This window comes from Hyperoodon ampullatus (genome assembly GCF_949752795.1).
Source record: "Hyperoodon ampullatus genome assembly, chromosome: 19".
NCBI classification, from domain to species: domain Eukaryota; kingdom Metazoa; phylum Chordata; class Mammalia; order Artiodactyla; family Ziphiidae; genus Hyperoodon; species Hyperoodon ampullatus.
Window position 1 is genome coordinate 14,069,801 of NC_136932.1, and position 18,011 is coordinate 14,087,811.

The following is an 18,011-nucleotide window of genomic DNA, read 5'->3' on the forward strand; positions in this document are numbered from 1 at the left end:
GAGCGGGGTCCTGGTCGCCCGTGGGTTGCTGTGGGCCTGGGCGGCGGGGGCGAGGGGACCCCGGCGGCTCAGGTGAGCGCTCCCCCTGTGCCCCCAGCCCGTCGGGCCGACCCGCCCCGTGGCGGACGGAGCTCCCCCCGCTCGGAAAAGCCCCGCTCCTTCCCCACCGGCTCCCCCACTCCGCCCCTTCCAGTCGCCCGGGGGCGGGGGCGGCGGCGCCGGGCTGGCCGCGATGAATGAGCCGCCGGGGCCGCCGGGCCGCGCTGCCCCCCACGGAGCCGGGCCGGGAGCGCCTCCGGCGGCCGCGGCGGGATAGTCCAGGCCCCTCCGTCAGGCTTGCGGTTTGGGAAGAAAAGGCGATGCCTCCGCCAAGAAAAGAGCGAGCGCGGCCCCCTCCCCCTCCGCCGAGCCCGGGCGGCGGCGGCGGCGGCACTTCTAACGCGCGGGCACCCGGGCCGCCGCGGCCCCCGCAAACTACGCCCAGGCTCGGCCCCCGCCGCTCATTGGCGCGGGCCGGAGCCAGCGCACCCAGACCCTGCGCTGCCCTCGGCCGGCCGCGCGCGGAGCCCCAGCTGCCCAGGCCGACGGCGCCCGGCCCGAGAGCCTCGACGCCGAGCCGCCCTCGCCTCCTCTGCCGGGCCCAACGCAGGGAGCGGGGCGAACGAGCAGGCGCGGCTGGCGCCCCGCGGCCCGGGCGCCCCCGGCCCGGCGCCCTCGCCGCCGCGCCGCCTCAAGGCCGCCCGCTCTCCGCAGGTGGCCGCGAGCCCGAGCAGCGCGGCCATGGGCCGAGGGGTGCGCGTGCTGCTGCTGCTGGGCCTGCTGCACTGGGCCGGGGGCGGCGAGGGCAGGAAGACCTGGCGGCGCCGCGGCCAGCAGCCACCCCCGCCGCCGCCCCCGCCGCGGGCCGAGGCGGCGACGGCGGCCGGGCAGCCGGTGGAGAGCTTCCCGCTGGACTTCACGGCCGTGGAAGGCAACATGGACAGCTTCATGGCGCAGGTCAAGAGCCTGGCGCAGTCCCTGTACCCCTGCTCGGCGCAGCAGCTCAACGAGGACCTGCGCCTGCACCTCCTGCTCAACACGTCGGTGACTTGCAACGACGGTAGCTCGGCCGGGTAAGGCCCGCACCCGCCTGCCGCGACCGGCGCGCCCCCGCCGCTGGCCTCGGGGCCGCGGGCCGCCTCGTCGCCGGCGGGTTCGCACCACCCGCCTCCCTGTCCCCGCTCAGACGCACGGAGTCTCTGCACTGGACCCTCCCTGCTGGCCGCAGCGGTGCTCGCCCACAGGGGAAAGGGCTCCCGTCGGGTCTCGGAGGCGCTGGTCCCGGGGAGGGTCCTGCTCGGAGGCTTGCCGCGCGGGGGGTGGGGCAGCGCTGGCAGCGCTGGTCGCGGGCCAGCCCGGGCACTGACCCCTCGGCCACTGGTACCCAGCCCCTGTGCTCGCGTCCTTCGTTCCCTGGGCGGGGAGATGGCAGTCCGCGAGTGGCCCTGGCTCCAGCAGGAGGAGGCGACACAGGGGGCGGGGAGAGTCCTGCCGTACCCCCACCCCCACCCCAGCTCTCCTCGCCCCGTCTGCTCCCTGCTGCTGCCGGGACTGCTAGGGAGCCCAGCCAGCCAGAGGGACAGGCAGGGGGCGCAGGTGGGACAGAAGGACCTGGGGTGCAGCATTCACCCCTCTCCAGACGGAAGCAGATAAAAAAGAATGCGAGGCTGAGGGTTGGGGAGGAGTTGGGGGCGCCCATGCCCTCAGCGACTCCACAGCCCGAGGAACTGGACGTTAGGTCGGGCCTCGGAAGGAAGGGTGCGACCCTGCCTCGGTGGCGCCCTCGCCCCTCCACGCGCGCCTGTCCTACCCCAGTGCCCCTGCCCCACGCACACTCCTCCAGCGAGAGTGCTTTTCACTCTCCAAGCGCCACTGCGCGTCCCAGGAGGATCCCGAGCCCCAGCGAAGACCCCCCACCCCCGCCCGGCCGCCGGCGCCGAGGTTACAGCGGGTCTCTCGCGGGGCGGGCCGTGGGGATTTTCCACGGACCACACAACCCCTCGCCGCCCTTCCCCGCCCCGCGAGCGCCACCTCCCGGGACTGGCTGGCCGGGCCGGGCGCGCTCTGCGGGGGCCTGGCCGCTGGCGCCCCCGTGCGGTCCGCGCGCGCCCGGCGACAGGTGGAATGACCCCTTCCTTCCTGGAGCTGGGCCCTGCAGCCCCAGCTGACCGCCCGCTCCGCCCACTTCCCTTGCAGCTACTACCTGAAGGAATCCAAGGGCAGCCGGCGATGGCTACTGTTTCTGGAAGGTGCGTCCTAGGTGCGGAGGTGGCGGGGTGGGGGTGGGGTCCACTCGGCACTGGACCCTGAGGTGGTGGCTGTGCCCGCAGGAGGCTGGTACTGCTTCAACCGGGAGAACTGCGACTCCCGATATGACACCATGCGGCGCCTCATGAGCTCCAAGGACTGGCCGCTCACTCGAACAGGTCAGCGTGCCAGGAACTGACCAGGAGCCCCCACGAGGCAGGGGGTGGGGGGTGTGGCACGGGAAGGGGCTCACAATTGGAAGTCCTGGAAGAAGCTCCTCCTCTTTCACTCCCTAGAGGCCCAGAGAGGCCCCACTCCATCCATCCCCCCCCCCAAAGTTAGGGATCATTCATTCTCACCTTTCATTCTTCTTCCACAGGTAACTTCCCAGGGCTCACCCTGGCTGTGCAGTACACAGCTGGTCCCTAGGTCAAAGTATCTGGTGGAAGGGGGGAGGTTCAAGGCCATGTCCAGATGTCACAGCCTGGCTGGTCATCCTGGCCATGGGGACTCCGTGGAGTAACTAAACCCATCCATTCATTCCCCACTTCCCCAGCCACCTTGGTTCAGGTGGGTGTCACCACCCACCTCCTTGCTGTGGCCGAGTAGGATGCCCCCACAGCCCCACACCTTCCTGTAGTCCTCACCCCTGCATGCCCCCCTCCCACCAGAAAGACCCACTGCCTCTGTCCTCCCCTGCCACAGGCACGGGGATCCTGTCCTCCCAGCCAGAGGAGAACCCCCACTGGTGGAACGCCAACATGGTGTAAGAGGGAGCCGGAAGGTCTTTCCTTGGGGGTCCTGTCCTTGGGGGTCCTTCCTGGAGGATCCTTCCTAAGAGGTTCTTAGGGGGGAGTCCATCCTTGGGGATCCCATCCTTGAGGGGGTCTGGTCCTGGGAGAGGTCTTCCTAGGGGGTTCCTGTCCTCAGGAGTCCTTCCTGAGGAGGGTGGTCCTTCCTGGGGTCCTCGGGCAACAGAGAAGCATGGCGGGCTCACACCATCCCTGTGTCACAGCTTCATCCCCTACTGCTCCAGCGATGTCTGGAGTGGGGCTTCATCCAAGTCTGAGAAGAGTGAGTCCCCTGCCTTCCCCCAACTCCCCCCCACCCCCGGCAGAGGCAGGGCAGGGAGGACGGAGCTTCTGGAGAAATACAGACTTTCAGCCTTGTAACTCCCTCTAACCCTTTGATAGTGTGTCCCAGGGTGCCTGCCCTCAGCACCCATTGCCTGGCTTGTCCATGGCTGGCCTGGCCCCGGGGGGTCCTCACTCCTGCGTGTTCCCTGCGGGAGGGCCCCCAGCACAGCCTTGTGCACCTAACCCACCTCCCTCTAGTCTACCCAGCCCCTGTTCCCATCCCCTCTAAGACCCTCCAGACCCCCAGCTATACCCCTCCTTCTGCCAAGCTGGGGGTGGGAGGCCTTGCTCTGTGTCCAGGCCCCCACTCGAAGCCACCCTCCTTCTCTGTGCAGACGAGTACGCCTTCATGGGCGCCCTCATCATCCAGGAGGTTGTGCGAGAGCTCCTGGGCAAAGGGTTGAGCGGGGCCAAGGTGCTGCTGCTGGCAGGGAGCAGGTGTGCTGGGCAGGGGCTGGGGTGGGAGTGTGGATGGAAGGGAGAAGATGGGGCTGAGCCAGGGCAGATGCATGACCGGGAGGCTCAGCATCACGGGGCATCTCAGAGGTTCGGCTCCCAGGTGCCATGTAGCTGGAAGCTGTCCAGGGGATGCTTCTGGGTCCATGGTTGTTGGGTGTGAGGGAAGCCTTGGACTGCAGTTACCTAGGCAGTTGGTTAGGGGTTAGCTGTGAACCCATGTACCACCAGGGCTGGGGTCCCTGTAGGCAGGATCACACCTGCTGGTCACTGTATCCCAGCAGGCATGTAGGGGACCCAGGGGACATCCAAGGAATGGACGGAGGGGCCTGGGCCACCTAGTTCATCTTAATTTTCAGATAAGGAAACAGAGAGCGAGAGAGAGGAAGGGAAGGAGGGGTGGGAGGAAGTGGGATGACCTGACACTTAGCGCTGCGTCAGTGCCAGGAGCTCTGCCAGTCCTTCTCTGCCTCCAAGACCTCGAAGGGCCCAGGGGACTTACACATGAACACAAAATGTGTTGGCAGCTCAGAATGCTCTCAGATCCCTGCCCGCTCGGGGAGGGGCTTGGGGATGGGCTTGGGGCTGGGCGGGCCCTGGTGGGTGAGTGTCCTCCTCATCTGCCTGGACTGACATCCCGCCTTCCCTGTAGCGCGGGGGGCACAGGAGTGCTGCTGAACGTGGACCGCGTGGCCGAGCAGCTGGAGGAGCTGGGCTATCCAGCCATCCAGGTGCGGGGCCTGGCTGACTCTGGCTGGTTCCTGGACAACAAGCAGTACCGCCGCACAGACTGCATTGACACCATCACCTGCGCACCCACGGAGGCCATCCGCCGGGGCATCAGGTGCCCTGGGAGGGAGGGCCCATCCTGTGCAGAGGGCCTGGGGTGTGGTGGCATCTGTGGGTGGAGAAGCTCATGGGGGGCCTGGGGCAGCCTAACCTGCAGCATGTGGCCTAGGTACTGGAATGGGGTGGTCCCGGAGCGCTGTAGGCGCCAGTTCAAGGAGGGCGAGGAATGGAACTGCTTCTTTGGCTACAAAGTCTACCCAACCCTGCGCTGTGAGTGGGCATATGGGGCGGCGGGGGGCGGTTTAGACTATCTGCGCCTGCTGGAAACCCAGCCTGGAGTCCAGCCCTCAGGGGCTAGGCCCAGAGACCACTGTCCCACCTGGGATGGGTGACAAAGTCATCTGGGCTTGGCTGGGACTTCCCTGGTCTCAGCACTAGAAGTCCACTTGGCTCGAGGCAAACCAGGATGGCTAGTCATGCTTTCCACGTCCACGGTGAGGAACGTGCTTTGGAGCTGGATCCCAGTGCTGCCCCTGTGTGGGGCCTTGGCTGTTCCCCCCAGCCCCACACTTGAAGGGACATCATCACCATGTTTTGGTCAAAGTGGAGTCCCTGGGAGCCAGGCCAAGGTGCGGGGAGGGAACAAGGCATCTCTTCAAGGAAGGGTGCTGGGGATGCTGGCGGCCGGCACCCTGCACAGAGAGCCCAGTTGGCCTGTGAGCCTGCTATGGAGCTGACTGCGGCCTCGGGCCCCTGAGCCTGGGGTGGGGGGCAGAGCACCGAGGCGAGGCCCATCTGAGCCGTCCCCCCAGGCCCGGTGTTCGTGGTACAGTGGCTGTTTGACGAGGCCCAGCTGACTGTGGACAATGTGCACCTCACGGGGCAGCCGGTGCAGGAGGGCCAGTGGCTGTACATCCAAAACCTGGGCCGTGAGCTGCGGAACACACTCAAGGACGTGCCGTGAGTGTGTTGGGGACCCCACTCAGCCCCCACCCCAAATATACAGTAAACCACTTGACTTAAAAAGAGAGGCCTCAAAGATGGAAAACAGGAAGCAGCCAAGGGGTCCTTGAGTACGTGACAAACTGTGGTCCATGTAGACAAGGGGATTTTACCCAGCGCTAGAAAGAAGTGAGCAATCGAGCTGCAAAAAGACAGGAGGAACCTTAAAGGCGTGTTACCAAGTGAAAGAAGCCAATCTAAAAAGGCTACATGCTGTGTGATTCCAACTCTATGTCATCCTGGGAAAGGCAAAACTACGGACACAGTAAAAAGATCAGTGGTTGCCAGGGGTTGGGGGAGAGAGGTATGAATAGGTGGAGAACAGGATTTTTAGGCCTGAGGAACTACTCTGTATGGTACCATAATGGTGGATACATGGCATTATACATTTGTCCAAACTCATAGAACGTACAACACCAAGAGTGAACCCTGATGTAAGAGTGAACCCTGATGTGAACCCTGATGTACAGACTCTGGGTGGTAATGATGTAAGAGTGAACCCTGATGTACAGACTCTGGGTGGTAATGATGTGTCAGTGTAGGTTCATTGATTGTAACAAATGTACCAACTGGTGGGGGTTGTTGATGATGGGGGAGGCTGTGCGTGTATAAGAGCAGGGGATAGATGGGAGCTCTCTATGCCTTCCATTCAATTTTGATGTGAACCTAAAACTTCGATTAAAAGCTAAAGTATATTAAGAAAAAAAAGAAAGAAAAACAAAATATTCACCTGTCCAGGAGAGCCCCCACTCCGAGCAGGATTTGGAGGCTGGAAGGGACAGGGGCTAGTAGGGAGCATGTGTGCTGGGGGGGACAAGGCCTGGGGGAGCCACTGGCTGGCACAGCGGCAGGAGGGAAGTAGGAGCCAGGCAGGGGACAGCCTCCCAGTAGAGGGGGCTGGAGCTGCTGTGACCTGTGGGCTTTGGGGGTGGGGAAGGGCTGAGGCGGGACATGGTTGCTCACAGGTTGTCTTCTCCCCAACAGGGCCAGCTTTGCCCCTGCCTGCCTCTCCCACGAGATCATCATCCGAAGGTCAGTGTCACCAAGCCCCAGGACAGGTCGCATCTGTGCCTCTCACTCCAAGCATCTGCAGTGCCCCCATCCCCAGCAGGCCTGCCCACCGGCCTCCCCGGCTCTGGCTTCTTTTGGGAGCTTTCAAAATCACTTAGACAACCCACTGTGTGGCAAGAATTCACTGGTAGCAATGCCATCCTCTGCTTTGGCCACACCTGAATGACCCCCACCTGGGTTTCTGTCTGCAGCCACTGGACAGACGTCCAGGTAAAGGGGACCTCACTGCCCCGGGCACTGCACTGCTGGGACAGAAGCCTCCACGACAGCCACAAGGCCAGCAAAGCGCCCCTGAAAGGCTGCCCCATCCACCTGGTGGACAGCTGCCCCTGGCCCCACTGCAACCCCTCTTGCCCCACCATCCGGGACCAGTTCACGGGGCAGGAGATGAACGTGGCCCAGTTCCTGATGCACATGGGCTTCGACGTGCAGACAGTGGCACAGCAGCAGGGCCTGGAGCCCAGTAAACTGCTGGGGATGCTGAGCAGCGGAAGCTAGGGCCCTGCCCACCTCCCCTCCAGGCCCTCCTGCCCTCCTAGGGCTGCAGGGCCCCGGCCATCCCCATCCTCGGTCTGGATGCCCTCCCCTGGCAGCCTTCACTGCCTCTTTCCCACTGCCTCTGGGAGGCCCAGCCTGAGATGGACCCACCGTCAGCCCAGCTGTGGCCCTGGGCCCCCTACCATCCCTCCCTCCTGACTCCCGCCTCCAGCCCACAGTGGGGAGTCAGAAGCACTGGATTCCTCAGCCCCGAGCCCAGAAGGCCCCCCCCAGCCCAGCCCCCAGCCTCGCCTGCCCTTTTGTATTATTTTATAAAGTGACTTTTTTTATTACTTTAATTTTTTAAAAAAGAAAAATAAGCAAGAAATATATAGTGAATGATATTGTTTTGTAACATATTTTTTTTAAATAATGAAGAAAAAAGATAACAAAAGAGCCTCACCCTGTAGATGTGTTTATTTGAGGGGGCACTTTGCCCACTTCACATCCCTCCCCCAACCCCGACTCCCCCCATCCCAGGGCGGCAGAGAGACTGGGGGCGACCACGGGGCCTCTTGCCCTTCAACCCCTGCTCCTCCTGTTCATCGTTTCAGCAAACAGCAGTGATGGGCTTGTTTCAGGCGAGCCCCCAGCAAGGTTTTAAGCTCCCTTTCCTCTTTACTTTGTTCTTGGGGTGACATTCACGCTGCGACCCCGCCATTTCTAAGTGCATGACTCAGCATTTGTACATCCACAATGTTTGTCTCCACCAGCAACCTCCACTTTCAAAACTTTATCACAAAACACTCCCTACCCAGCTAACACTTTCTTAGAAATTTGTGTTGTATTTATTTTCACTACGTCACACATGCACATATTCCAGAATTTGAAAGAAGCAAAGCTTTGGAGGGTGAAAATTCTCCCTCTGGCCAGCCCTTGGCTCTGCATCTGTGGCTAGTCCCAGAGGACCTGGCCTCCCATAAACACGTACACACACACACACACACTACTTTTCCTTCCACATGTGACTGCATGCCATACACTTGTCGCCTGGTTTCTACTTCCCATTGCATCTTGGGGCCGTGGAGAGCTCCATGCTGGCGGGACATTACCAGTGAGCAATGAGCTCTGTGCTTCATACCCTCTTCAGGTACGAAGGGTGCAGCGTGGCTAGCCTGTGTCAGCATCACTGCATGGGGCCGTCGTCTCTGGGGGATGCACCCCGAAGTGGCATGTGGGTCAGAGACAGTAAGCAAGCACCTGTGGTTTCAGTGACACACTGATAAGCTCCCCCCACCAGGTGGCCAGGTCATGACCCTCCATCAGACGTGGCTTCCTCAGCACTCCCTGCATTAAGTGCCCCACGCACATGGCACCGGGCAAGTAGGTCTTATTATAAAACCCCAATTTACAGATAAAGAAACTGAGGCCCAAAGAGGCTATGTGAAGGGTTGAAGGGACAGAGGGAGGATTCATGCCTGGGCTCTGCTCCCAGCCTCCGACCACCCAGCCTCTCTCAGGGAGTCTGCAGCCCCAGTCCCAGAGTGGGGAGAATCACAGAGACCCCATCATCTCACCTGCACCAAGACTGGGGGTGTCCCCTGAGGTCTGGTCAGCTCTGGGCCCACCTGCAGCCCACTCATCACCAATGTCAGCTTCCCCAGGGGGAGCTAAGTGGCCCAATCATGGTTTCCTCTGTGGCCACTCTTGTGGGAAGCCACGGAGTCCCAGTGGCCAAGGGAAACAGTGAGGTCAGGGAGGGGGGTGTCAAAAGGCTGGAGATGGGGCTTCCCTGGTGGCGCAGTGGTTGAGAGTCCGCCTGCCGATGCAGGGGACACGGGTTCGTGCCCTGGTCCGGGAGGATCCCACATGCCGCGGAGCGGCTGGACCCGTGAGCCATGGCCACTGAGCCTGCACGTCCGGAGCCTGTGCTCCACAACGGGAGAGGCCACAACAGTGAGAGGCCCGCGTACAGCAAAAAAAAAAAAAAAAAAAAAAAAGGCTGGAGATGAAAGAAGGGGTACCCAGGGGTAGCTGCTGGTTTGGGGGAGCAGCCCCATCCTTGGCCTCCCTGGAGGGTCATGGACAGGTCTCCCCATGCGACAGTGGGCTCCCAGCAGGAGAGGGGGCTGGGAGGACCTGAAAGGGGCCTGGGCTTCACCTACCTGGGGAGACTTGTTCAGAGGGAGGGGCCCACGCTTTGGTCAGAGCTGGGTGGGGGGCACCCCGGAGGCGCTGGCGCAAGACCAGTTCCTTGTGTGGAGAACGGCGGCAGGCAGTGACATCAGCACAGACAGATGTCTTGCTCTGTTTGAGGTGGGCTGAAAAGAGTCAGAGGGTAGCTTTTTGTGTCTCAGGCATGCCAGGCCCACTGAATGTTATACTTGTGGGTTAGGCCCAGTGGGATTTCACCAAATGAATAAATCCCTTCTCCCCATGTTCCTGACAAAGAAGGAACATGGGGAGAAAGGCCTACCTCCGGCCTCTGCTTTACCGTGGGGACTAGTGGCAAAATGAGCCCAGGACCCGTAAGGACAGTGGGTGATGCCAAACCTTCAGTGCTCAGTGAGCCATCGACATGACACACTGACTTCCTGACTTTTCTTTTTCTATTTTTTGTCCGTGCCACGCGGCATGTGGGATCTAAATTCCCTGACCAGGGATCGAACTTGTGCCCCCTGCAGTGGAAGCTCGAATTCTTAACCACTGGACCACCAGGAAGTTCCCAACTTTTCTCGAAATGTTGCTGCTTTACATTTTCCACATCACAGGCTTCCCGTAGCAGCAAAAATGCTCAGGACAGAAGCAACCAAGATTTCTATTCAGTGGATGAACGGGTAAATAAACTGCAGTCCATCCAGACAATGTACTGTTACTCAGTGCTAAGAAGAAATGAGCTATCAAGCCATGAAGAGACTGGAGGAACCTTAAGTGCATATTATTAAGTGAAGGAAGCCAATCAGAAAAGGCTACATATGGTGTGATTCCAACTCTATGACATTCTAGAAAAGGCAAAACTATGGGGACAGTATAAAGATCACTCGTTGCCACGGGTGAGGATGGGGATGAATAGGTGGAGCACAGAGGACTCTTAGGGCAGAGAAACAACTCTCTGTGTGGCCCCACAATATGGTGGGTACATGTCATTACACATTTGTCCAAACTCATAGAAGGTACAAAACCAAGAGTGAATCCTGATGTAAACTGTAGACTCTGGGTGATGATGACAGATCAGTGTAGGTCCATCGATGGTAAAAAATCAATGGTACATCACTCTGGTGGGGATGTAGATAATGGGGAGGCTGTGCCTGGTTAGGGGCAGGGAGTCTATGGGACTCTCGGTGCTTTCTGCTTGGTTTTGATATGAGCCATGTTGAGAGCACGGACCCTTAACGTGACGTGATGAAAACAGCAGCTCCAAGAGGACAAAGACTCTGGTCTCCCTTGTTCGTTGCTGTTTCTCAGTGCCTAGAACGAGGCCTGGCACTCAGCAGCTACTGCAGAAGAACTTGTTTAGTGAATGAAAACATTAATCAGAAGGAATAGAAAAAAAAGTAATAACACACTCCTGGAAATTTTAAAGCCACAGGGAGACGTGAAGAGAAGAAACCCAGAGGTTTTGGTAAAACCTGATATATGTGTACCACCTAGTTTTAATGACCTTTGCAAGCCCTTTTAGGAAAATTCTTTAAATATATTTTGAATAACACTGTTTTATTTGTACATACAAATACTTGTTACAATGTGTGAAAGTTTACCCCAGCAGCAATGAGCACACCTGGCACCCAGATCTTAGTCTCTTACACCATCTCCAATAACAGGAACCAGGGCTCCTTGGCAAACACCTAGCAGGAAACGTGCAGGATGAGCCCCAGGCATCTTGCAGTGCCTGCAGTGAGGAGGTGCCGAAAAACAAACCCCACCCCCATTGATGGGGGTATGTAAGGGGACACACGGAAGGCTTTGAGCAACAGAACAAAAAAATGTAGTTTGGACTATAACTCAAAGTATAAAATAAATGTCAGGCTTCCCTGGTGGCGCAGTGGTTAAGAATCCGCCTGCCAATACAGGGGACACGGGTTCGAGCCCTGGTCCGGGAAGATCCCACATGCCGCGGAGCAACTAAGCCCGTGCGCCACAACTACTGAGTTTGTGCTCTAGAGCCCGCAAGCCACAACTACTAAGCCCATGTGCTACAACTACTGAAGCCTGTGCGCCTAGAGCCCGTGTTCTGCAACAAGAGAAGCCACCGCAATGAGAAGCCCGCGCACCGCAACAAAGAGTAGCCCCCGCTCGCCACAACTAGAGAAAGCCTGGGCGCAGCAACGAAGACCCAGAGCAGCCAAAAATAAATAAATTAATTAAATAAATTTAAAAATAATAATAAAAATAAAATAAATGTCCTCAAGTCCATACTGATATAACTAAATAATTAAAGAAATTAAGTGGGGGAGAAAAAACAATCTCTTTGCAGAGTTCCAAATAATTTATGTCGATACTGTCCCCTCAAGGAGGTGAAGCATACACCCCCCTTAAGTGTGGGCCACGCATGGTGACATCCCACCCCCAGAGAGAACAGGATGGAAAGGCGGAGAAAGAGGAGCTCTCCAGCGGTGACAACTGACAGACACACCTCGGCCAGGTGACCAAGGGCACAGTCACGGTGAGGAGTCATGTTGAGAGCACAGGCCCTGAAGGGATGTAATGAGAAGGGCACTTTCCCTCTGTGGTCTTCCTCCCCCAAATCCACAAGCCCAGACGAATACCGAGAAAGACATCAGACAAACTAGCAGAGGGACAGTCTGCACATCCCTGCCCAGCCCTCCTTCAAACCGTCGGGGTCGTTCAAACCAGGAAAGTCTGAAAGACCGTCCCAGCCAAGAGCAGCCAGAGGAGAACGTGATGACTAAATGTCCCACGTGGGGTCCAAGACAAGTCCTGGAGCAGCAGGAGGGCACGATGTTAAAACTGAGGAAACCTGAATAAAGTATTATTCACTTTGCTTAATAATAGTCTATTAATAATGATTTATCAGTATTGGCTCATTAATTGTAACAAATGTCCCATAAGATGTTCCCAATAGGGGAATTCCCTGGCGGTCCAGCGGTTAAGACTCCACGCTTCCACTGCAGGGGGCCCAGGTTCAATCCCTGGTCAGGGAACTAAGATTCTGCAGTCTGCGTGGCGCAGCCAAATAAAATAATAAAGAGAATTAAAAAAAAAAAAAAAAGGTGTTCCCAATAGAACACACTGGATATGGGGTATATGGGAGCTCTATCAGTGCAGTTTCTTTTTGTATCTACAGCTGTTCTAGAAAATAAAGTCTATTTAAAAATTTTGTAAAAGGAAGGTTTTTTTTTTTAAATCTTTTTTATTTTTTTGGCCGCGCTGTGCAGCATGCGGGATTTTAGTTCCCCGACCAGGGACTGAACCTGTGCCCCCTGCAGTGGAAACTCAGAGTCTTAACCACTGGACTGCCAGGGAAGTCCTTTTTTCATTTTTTATTTTTATTTTTATTTTTATTTTTATTTTATTATTTATTTATTTATTTTTTGCGGCATGCGGGCCTCTCACTGCTGTGGCCTCTCCCGTTGCAGAGCACAGGCTCCAGACGCGCAGGCTCAGTGGCCATGGCTCACGGGCCCAGCCGCTCCGCGGCATGTGGGATCCTCCCGGACCAGGGCACGAACCTGTGTCCCCTGCATCAGCAAGCGGACTCTCAACCACCGCGCCACCAGGGAAGCCCCAAGCTGATAATTTTTAAATTATTTATTATTTTTTTTAAAGAATCAGTTTTATTTTTTTATTTTTGGTTGCGTTGGGTCTTTGTTGCTGTGCGTGGGCTTTCTCTAGCTGTGGAGAGCGGAGGCTCCTCTTCGTTGCATTGCATGCGCTTCTCATTGCAGTGGCTTCTCTTGCTGCATAGCACGGGCTCTAGGTGCGCGGGCTTCAGTAGCTGTGGCACACGGGCTCAGTAGTTGTGGCTCGCGGGTTCTAGAGGCCGCTGGTTGGGACACTTCAAAAAAATCAGTGTTATGAAATATTAAAAAAGCAGAGACTATTCCAGAATAAAGGAAAATGAGAGACATGACAGCCAAATGCAATGTATAATTCCAATCAGATCCTGGTGCAAAAATTAAAAATGCTATAAAGTGTAGTTTGGGGGCAGGTGGGGGAAACTGCAGGACTGTGTATTAGGTGATCATTCGTCAATTTCCCAAGTGTGGTTGCTGTGTTCAGGTTCTGTAGGAAAACGGCCTTGCTTTTAGGAGGTGTCTGTGGAAGTATCTAGGGGAGAATTGTCATATCTCCAGAATTAATTAATGTTATTATTAATTATTAATGGGGGGAGAGAGAGCACAAACAGGGCAAAGTATTAATAATTCTTTTTTTTTTTTTTTTTTTTTTTGCGGTACGCGGGCCTCTCCCATTGCGGAGCACAGGCTCTGGACGCGCAGGCTCAGCGGCCATGGCTCACGGGCCCAGCCACTCTGCAGCATGTGGGATCTTCCTGGACTGGGGCACGAACCCGCGTCCCCTGCATCGGCAGGCGGACTCTCAACCACTGCGCCACCAGGGAAGCCCCAATAATTCTTTTTTTTTTTTTGGCTGCAACCCGCGGCATGCGGAACTCCCCTGACCAGGGATTGAACCCTGTGCCCTCTGCAGTGGAAGCACGGAGTCTTAACCACTGAACCACCAGGGAAGTCCCAAAATATTAGTAATTCTTAAATCTGGGTGAAAGATATATGAGTGTTCATTGTGCTATTTTGCAACTCTTCTGTAAATTTGAAATTTTCCTAAACGAAAAGTTGGGGGAAATACACATAAGGCTGTATGTATAGTGTCAGAGGGGATTGGTTCCAGGACCCCCTAGGATACCAAAATCCACTGATGCCCAAGTCCCTTGTACAAAATGGCATAGTATTTGTGTATAACTTATGCACATCCTCCCGTACACTTTATTTTATTTTTATTTATTTATTTATTGGTCCAATTGCTTGGCTTGTGGGATCTTAGTCACCCGACCAGGGATTGAACCTAGGGACATGGCAGTGAAAGTCCCAAGTCCTAACCACTGGACTGCCAGGGAATTCCCCTCCCATATACTTTAACTTATCTCTAGGTGACTTATAATACCTAATAGAAAGTCAATGCTATGTAAATAGTTCCTGGCTCATGCCAAATTCAAGTTTTGGTTTTTGGAATTTTCTGGAATTTTTTCCCCCAACATTTTCAATCTGCTGTTGGTTGAATCCGTGGATAGGGAACCTGTGGATACAGAGGGCCAACTGTATACACGGGATGTTCATAGGGGTTGAATCTAGGAGATAGAATTACAGGCAAATTAATTACAGGCAGATTAATTACTGGCAATCTTTCTTTCTCTTTTTCTGTACTGATTGGGCCTGAGCACGTACTACTTTTACAGTCAGAAAAATTTCTTTTCCTTTTCAAAAACATTTCATATATTTTTAATTTTTAATATTTTAGACTAAAAATGGGAGAGTTGAGTTTTTCCTCAGTGTTTACATGTCTAGGAGGGACAAGTCAAGTGCTCCTTTATGACCCCCCCCAAATAATAACTAAAACTTAACTCCCCCAGGTCAGGCTGGGGGCTGTGAGAAGAATGAGGGTGGCCACCTTTGGGAGTGGGGCACAAGATCTCCACTGCCCTTTCCTACCACCTCCCAGGAATCAGAGCTGAGTGTGGGCCAAGGGACAATGCCAGTGGGGTCCTGAAACCATCTCAGCTCTGAACCGAGCCCTGCAGGCCTCCCAGATCCCCCACTGCCGCCCTCTCCTCCCTGTGCCCCTCCCCCAGCAAGGCCAACCTTGAAGCTGCTGGAGCTGGGTTGCCTGGTCCTCTCTGCTCTTCTCCCTCCCCCTCCCCCATGGGCAGTGGCACCCACTGACCGACAGAAGCAGGTGCTTTGGAGGTGGGGGCGGTGCCAGCAGCCAAGGGGTTAATGGTCCTGGCAGGGGCTCGGTGGATCACAAGGGTCAGATGTCCCTCCTGGATAGGGACAGGCACAGGCACGCAAGCTGCTATTCCGGGGCTCTGATCACGGTCACCTATTTATAGAGCTGGGGGGGCCTCGGCCCTCCCCACACAGGCAGTGGAGAGGCTGCTCTGCTGCAATGTCACCAGCGTCACTGCCACTGCAGGCTGCTGGCATATGCTGCTGCCGCAGGCTCCGGAGCCACTAGGCACTGTGTGAAGCAGAGACGCGGCCGGCCACATGGGCAGCACCATGGAGCCCCCCGGGGGTGGGTACCTGCACCTGGGCGCTGTGACATCGCCTGTGGGCACAGCCCGCGTGCTGCAGCTGGCCTTTGGCTGCACCACCTTCAGCCTGGTGGCCCACCGGGGCGGCTTCGATGGCGTCCAGGGCACCTTCTGCATGGCCGCCTGGGGCTTCTGCTTCGCACTCTCGGTCCTGGTGGTGGCTTGTGAGTTCACCCGGCTGCACAGCTGCCTGCGCCTGTCCTGGGGAAACTTCACAGCAGCCTTTGCCATGCTGGCCACGCTGCTGTCCGCCACAGCTGCGGTCATCTACCCACTGTACTTCGCCCAGCTGGAGTGCCCACCCGAGCCCGCGGGCTGCACAGCCAGGGACTTCCGCATAGCAGCCAGCATCTTCGCCGGGCTCCTCTTCCTGGCCTATGCCACGGAGGTGGCCCTGACCCGGGCCCGGCCAGGTCAGGTGGCCAGCTACATGGCCACGGTGTCGGGACTCCTCAAGATCGTCCAGGCCTTTGTGGCCTGCATCATATTTGGGGCGCTGGTGCACGACAGCCGCTACGGGCGCTACGTGGCCACCCAGTGGTGTGTGGCCGTCTACAGCCTGTGCTTCCTGGCCACAGTGGCCGTGGTGGCCCTGAGCGTGATGGGCCACACGGGGGGCCTGGGCTGCCCCTTCGACCGTGTAGTGGTGGTGTATACCTTCCTGGCTGTGCTCCTCTACCTCAGCGCTGCAGTGATCTGGCCTGTCTTCTGCTTCGACCCCAAGTACGGTGAGCCTGGGCGCCCCCCCGACTGCCTGAGGGGCAGCTGCCCCTGGGACAGCCAGCTGGTGGTGGCCACCTTCACCTATGTCAACCTGCTCCTCTACATCGCCGACTTGGCTTACTCCCAGAGGATCCGCTTCGTGCCTACCTTGTAGCCCGACAGGCAGCGGCCCACCCACCTCTGCTCTCCAGGGGCTCAGGCACCATGAGGGGACCCAGGTGAACCCAGACCTCCAGGGACAAGCCAGAGGGAGGCAGCCAGTGGAGCCATGACTGGGCTTCTGGCAGTGCTCAGCAGCTCAGCTCAGGGAGGGGCGGAGCGGGGACAGGTCACGGAGCCCTGAACAGGTCACGGGGAAGGAGTCTGCCAGGCAACTCCCAGCCCCTCTCTCTCCCTCTCTGTCTATCTCTCTGTCTTTGTCTCTCTCTGTCTCTCTCCATCTCTCTTCATTTGCTGGTACACCCTGCCTCAGTGCTGGCCACTGTAACACATGAGAAGACTTTGAAGCAGCTGCTGTTGTGACCCACTTTGCAGATGGGGACCCTGAGGCTAGGATTAAGAAGTTGGCCCCAAGCGTCCATAAACGTCTGGAGACCACATTTGGGCTGAGTAAACTAAGTAGTGTGGAAAAGGAGCGTGGTGAGCCTGCGCTTCCTCTAGCCTTGAAGGGGCAGTTCCTGGAACCCTGGAAGGACAGCTATCCAAGCAGGGCCCTGCTGGGGCATCTGTGCCAACTCGAGGAGGAGCTGGGAATCAGGACCCCGCCTTGCCGCCTCTGAGCGGCCACAGCTTTGGAAGCTGAGCAAGGACTCTGGTGTGGTCACACAGGGCAGTCTCATCAAGCTGGAGACAGTGCAGGCTTGGAGGGACCCATGGGGCCGGCAACACTGACAAGAGCACAGCATGCTAAGGAGAAGCTGGGTTCCCACCCAGGGAGGGAGCCACCACTGGGCCCCCGCTGTCTGCCCCGATGCGGCAGCTCCTGCAGTGCCTGCCATGGGCCCCGGGGGGACTGGCCTAGGGCAGCCCAGACCCAGGGGAGGACCAGCCTGGGGCAGCCACTGGGGCATGGAGCCTGGGCACCAGGCATCGCCCTGGTGCTCACAGGCTCACCACCTCTGTTCAAGTGTTCATTTGCCTGGCTGCCAACCACGAGGGCCTGCTGGGGCCATTGCCCTCCACACTCCAGGCAGCTTCTCCCACTCAAGAACCCAGACTGGGCCAGCCCAGAGCAGCGCACTAGCTGCCAAAGCACAGCAGCGGCTCAGCCCATAGACTGGCCCCTGGCCTTGAACAGGAAATAAACACCAACGCTGATTTGCATGGAGAAGTTTCTGCTTAGGGGGTGGTAGTCAGAGGGGGCGGTGGCCAGCTGTTACCTCCTGGGCCATCCACCAGCATGTTCCCAGAAAAGAGCCTAGACTGGGCTTGGCTGAGGAAGGAAGCAGCTGTGGGAGGGCTGGGGCACTCTGGGGGTAAGAGTGGTCTCCTGAGGAAGTAGTGTCCTCTCCCCAGGTGGGTGACAGCAAGGGGAGGATGGGGGCGGGGAGCTTTCGGCACTCACCACCACCGCCGGGGTTTCCAAGGGCCCTGGGCATAGCAGTGGGCAGAGGGGCTGCTACACCCGTGGCAGGAGAGCCCAAGCAGCTGTTAGGCACGGGGTCCAAGGGCTCCCTGTGCTGGCGCCATGCACAGTGTGAGAGAAGTGGCCCGCCCGCCCGCTGGGGAGGGCACACGCACAGGGGTCCTTTACCTGGAGAGGACTGTCTTCAGCAGCAGAT

At 57.7% G+C, this 18,011-nt stretch overlaps 2 protein-coding genes across 2 annotated transcripts; both read left to right on the plus strand.

The window, feature by feature from the left end:
- Positions 1-780: 780 nt before the first annotated feature.
- Positions 781-7,238, plus strand: NOTUM (notum, palmitoleoyl-protein carboxylesterase; the record flags this gene model as incomplete). Its single annotated transcript, XM_079724819.1, has 11 exons — positions 781-1,112; positions 2,236-2,288; positions 2,370-2,465; positions 2,992-3,052; positions 3,302-3,360; positions 3,758-3,860; positions 4,531-4,722; positions 4,837-4,937; positions 5,480-5,627; positions 6,654-6,701; positions 6,932-7,238. 11 exons carry the CDS (start codon positions 781-783, stop codon positions 7,236-7,238), a joined length of 1,500 nt encoding a protein of 499 aa, XP_079580945.1.
- An 8,222-nt stretch (positions 7,239-15,460) lies between these two features.
- Positions 15,461-16,384, plus strand: MYADML2 (myeloid associated differentiation marker like 2; the record flags this gene model as incomplete). Its single annotated transcript, XM_079724833.1, has 1 exon — positions 15,461-16,384. The coding sequence occupies one exon, from the start codon at positions 15,461-15,463 to the stop codon at positions 16,382-16,384; it is 924 nt and encodes a 307-aa protein (XP_079580959.1).
- Positions 16,385-18,011: the final 1,627 nt, after the last annotated feature.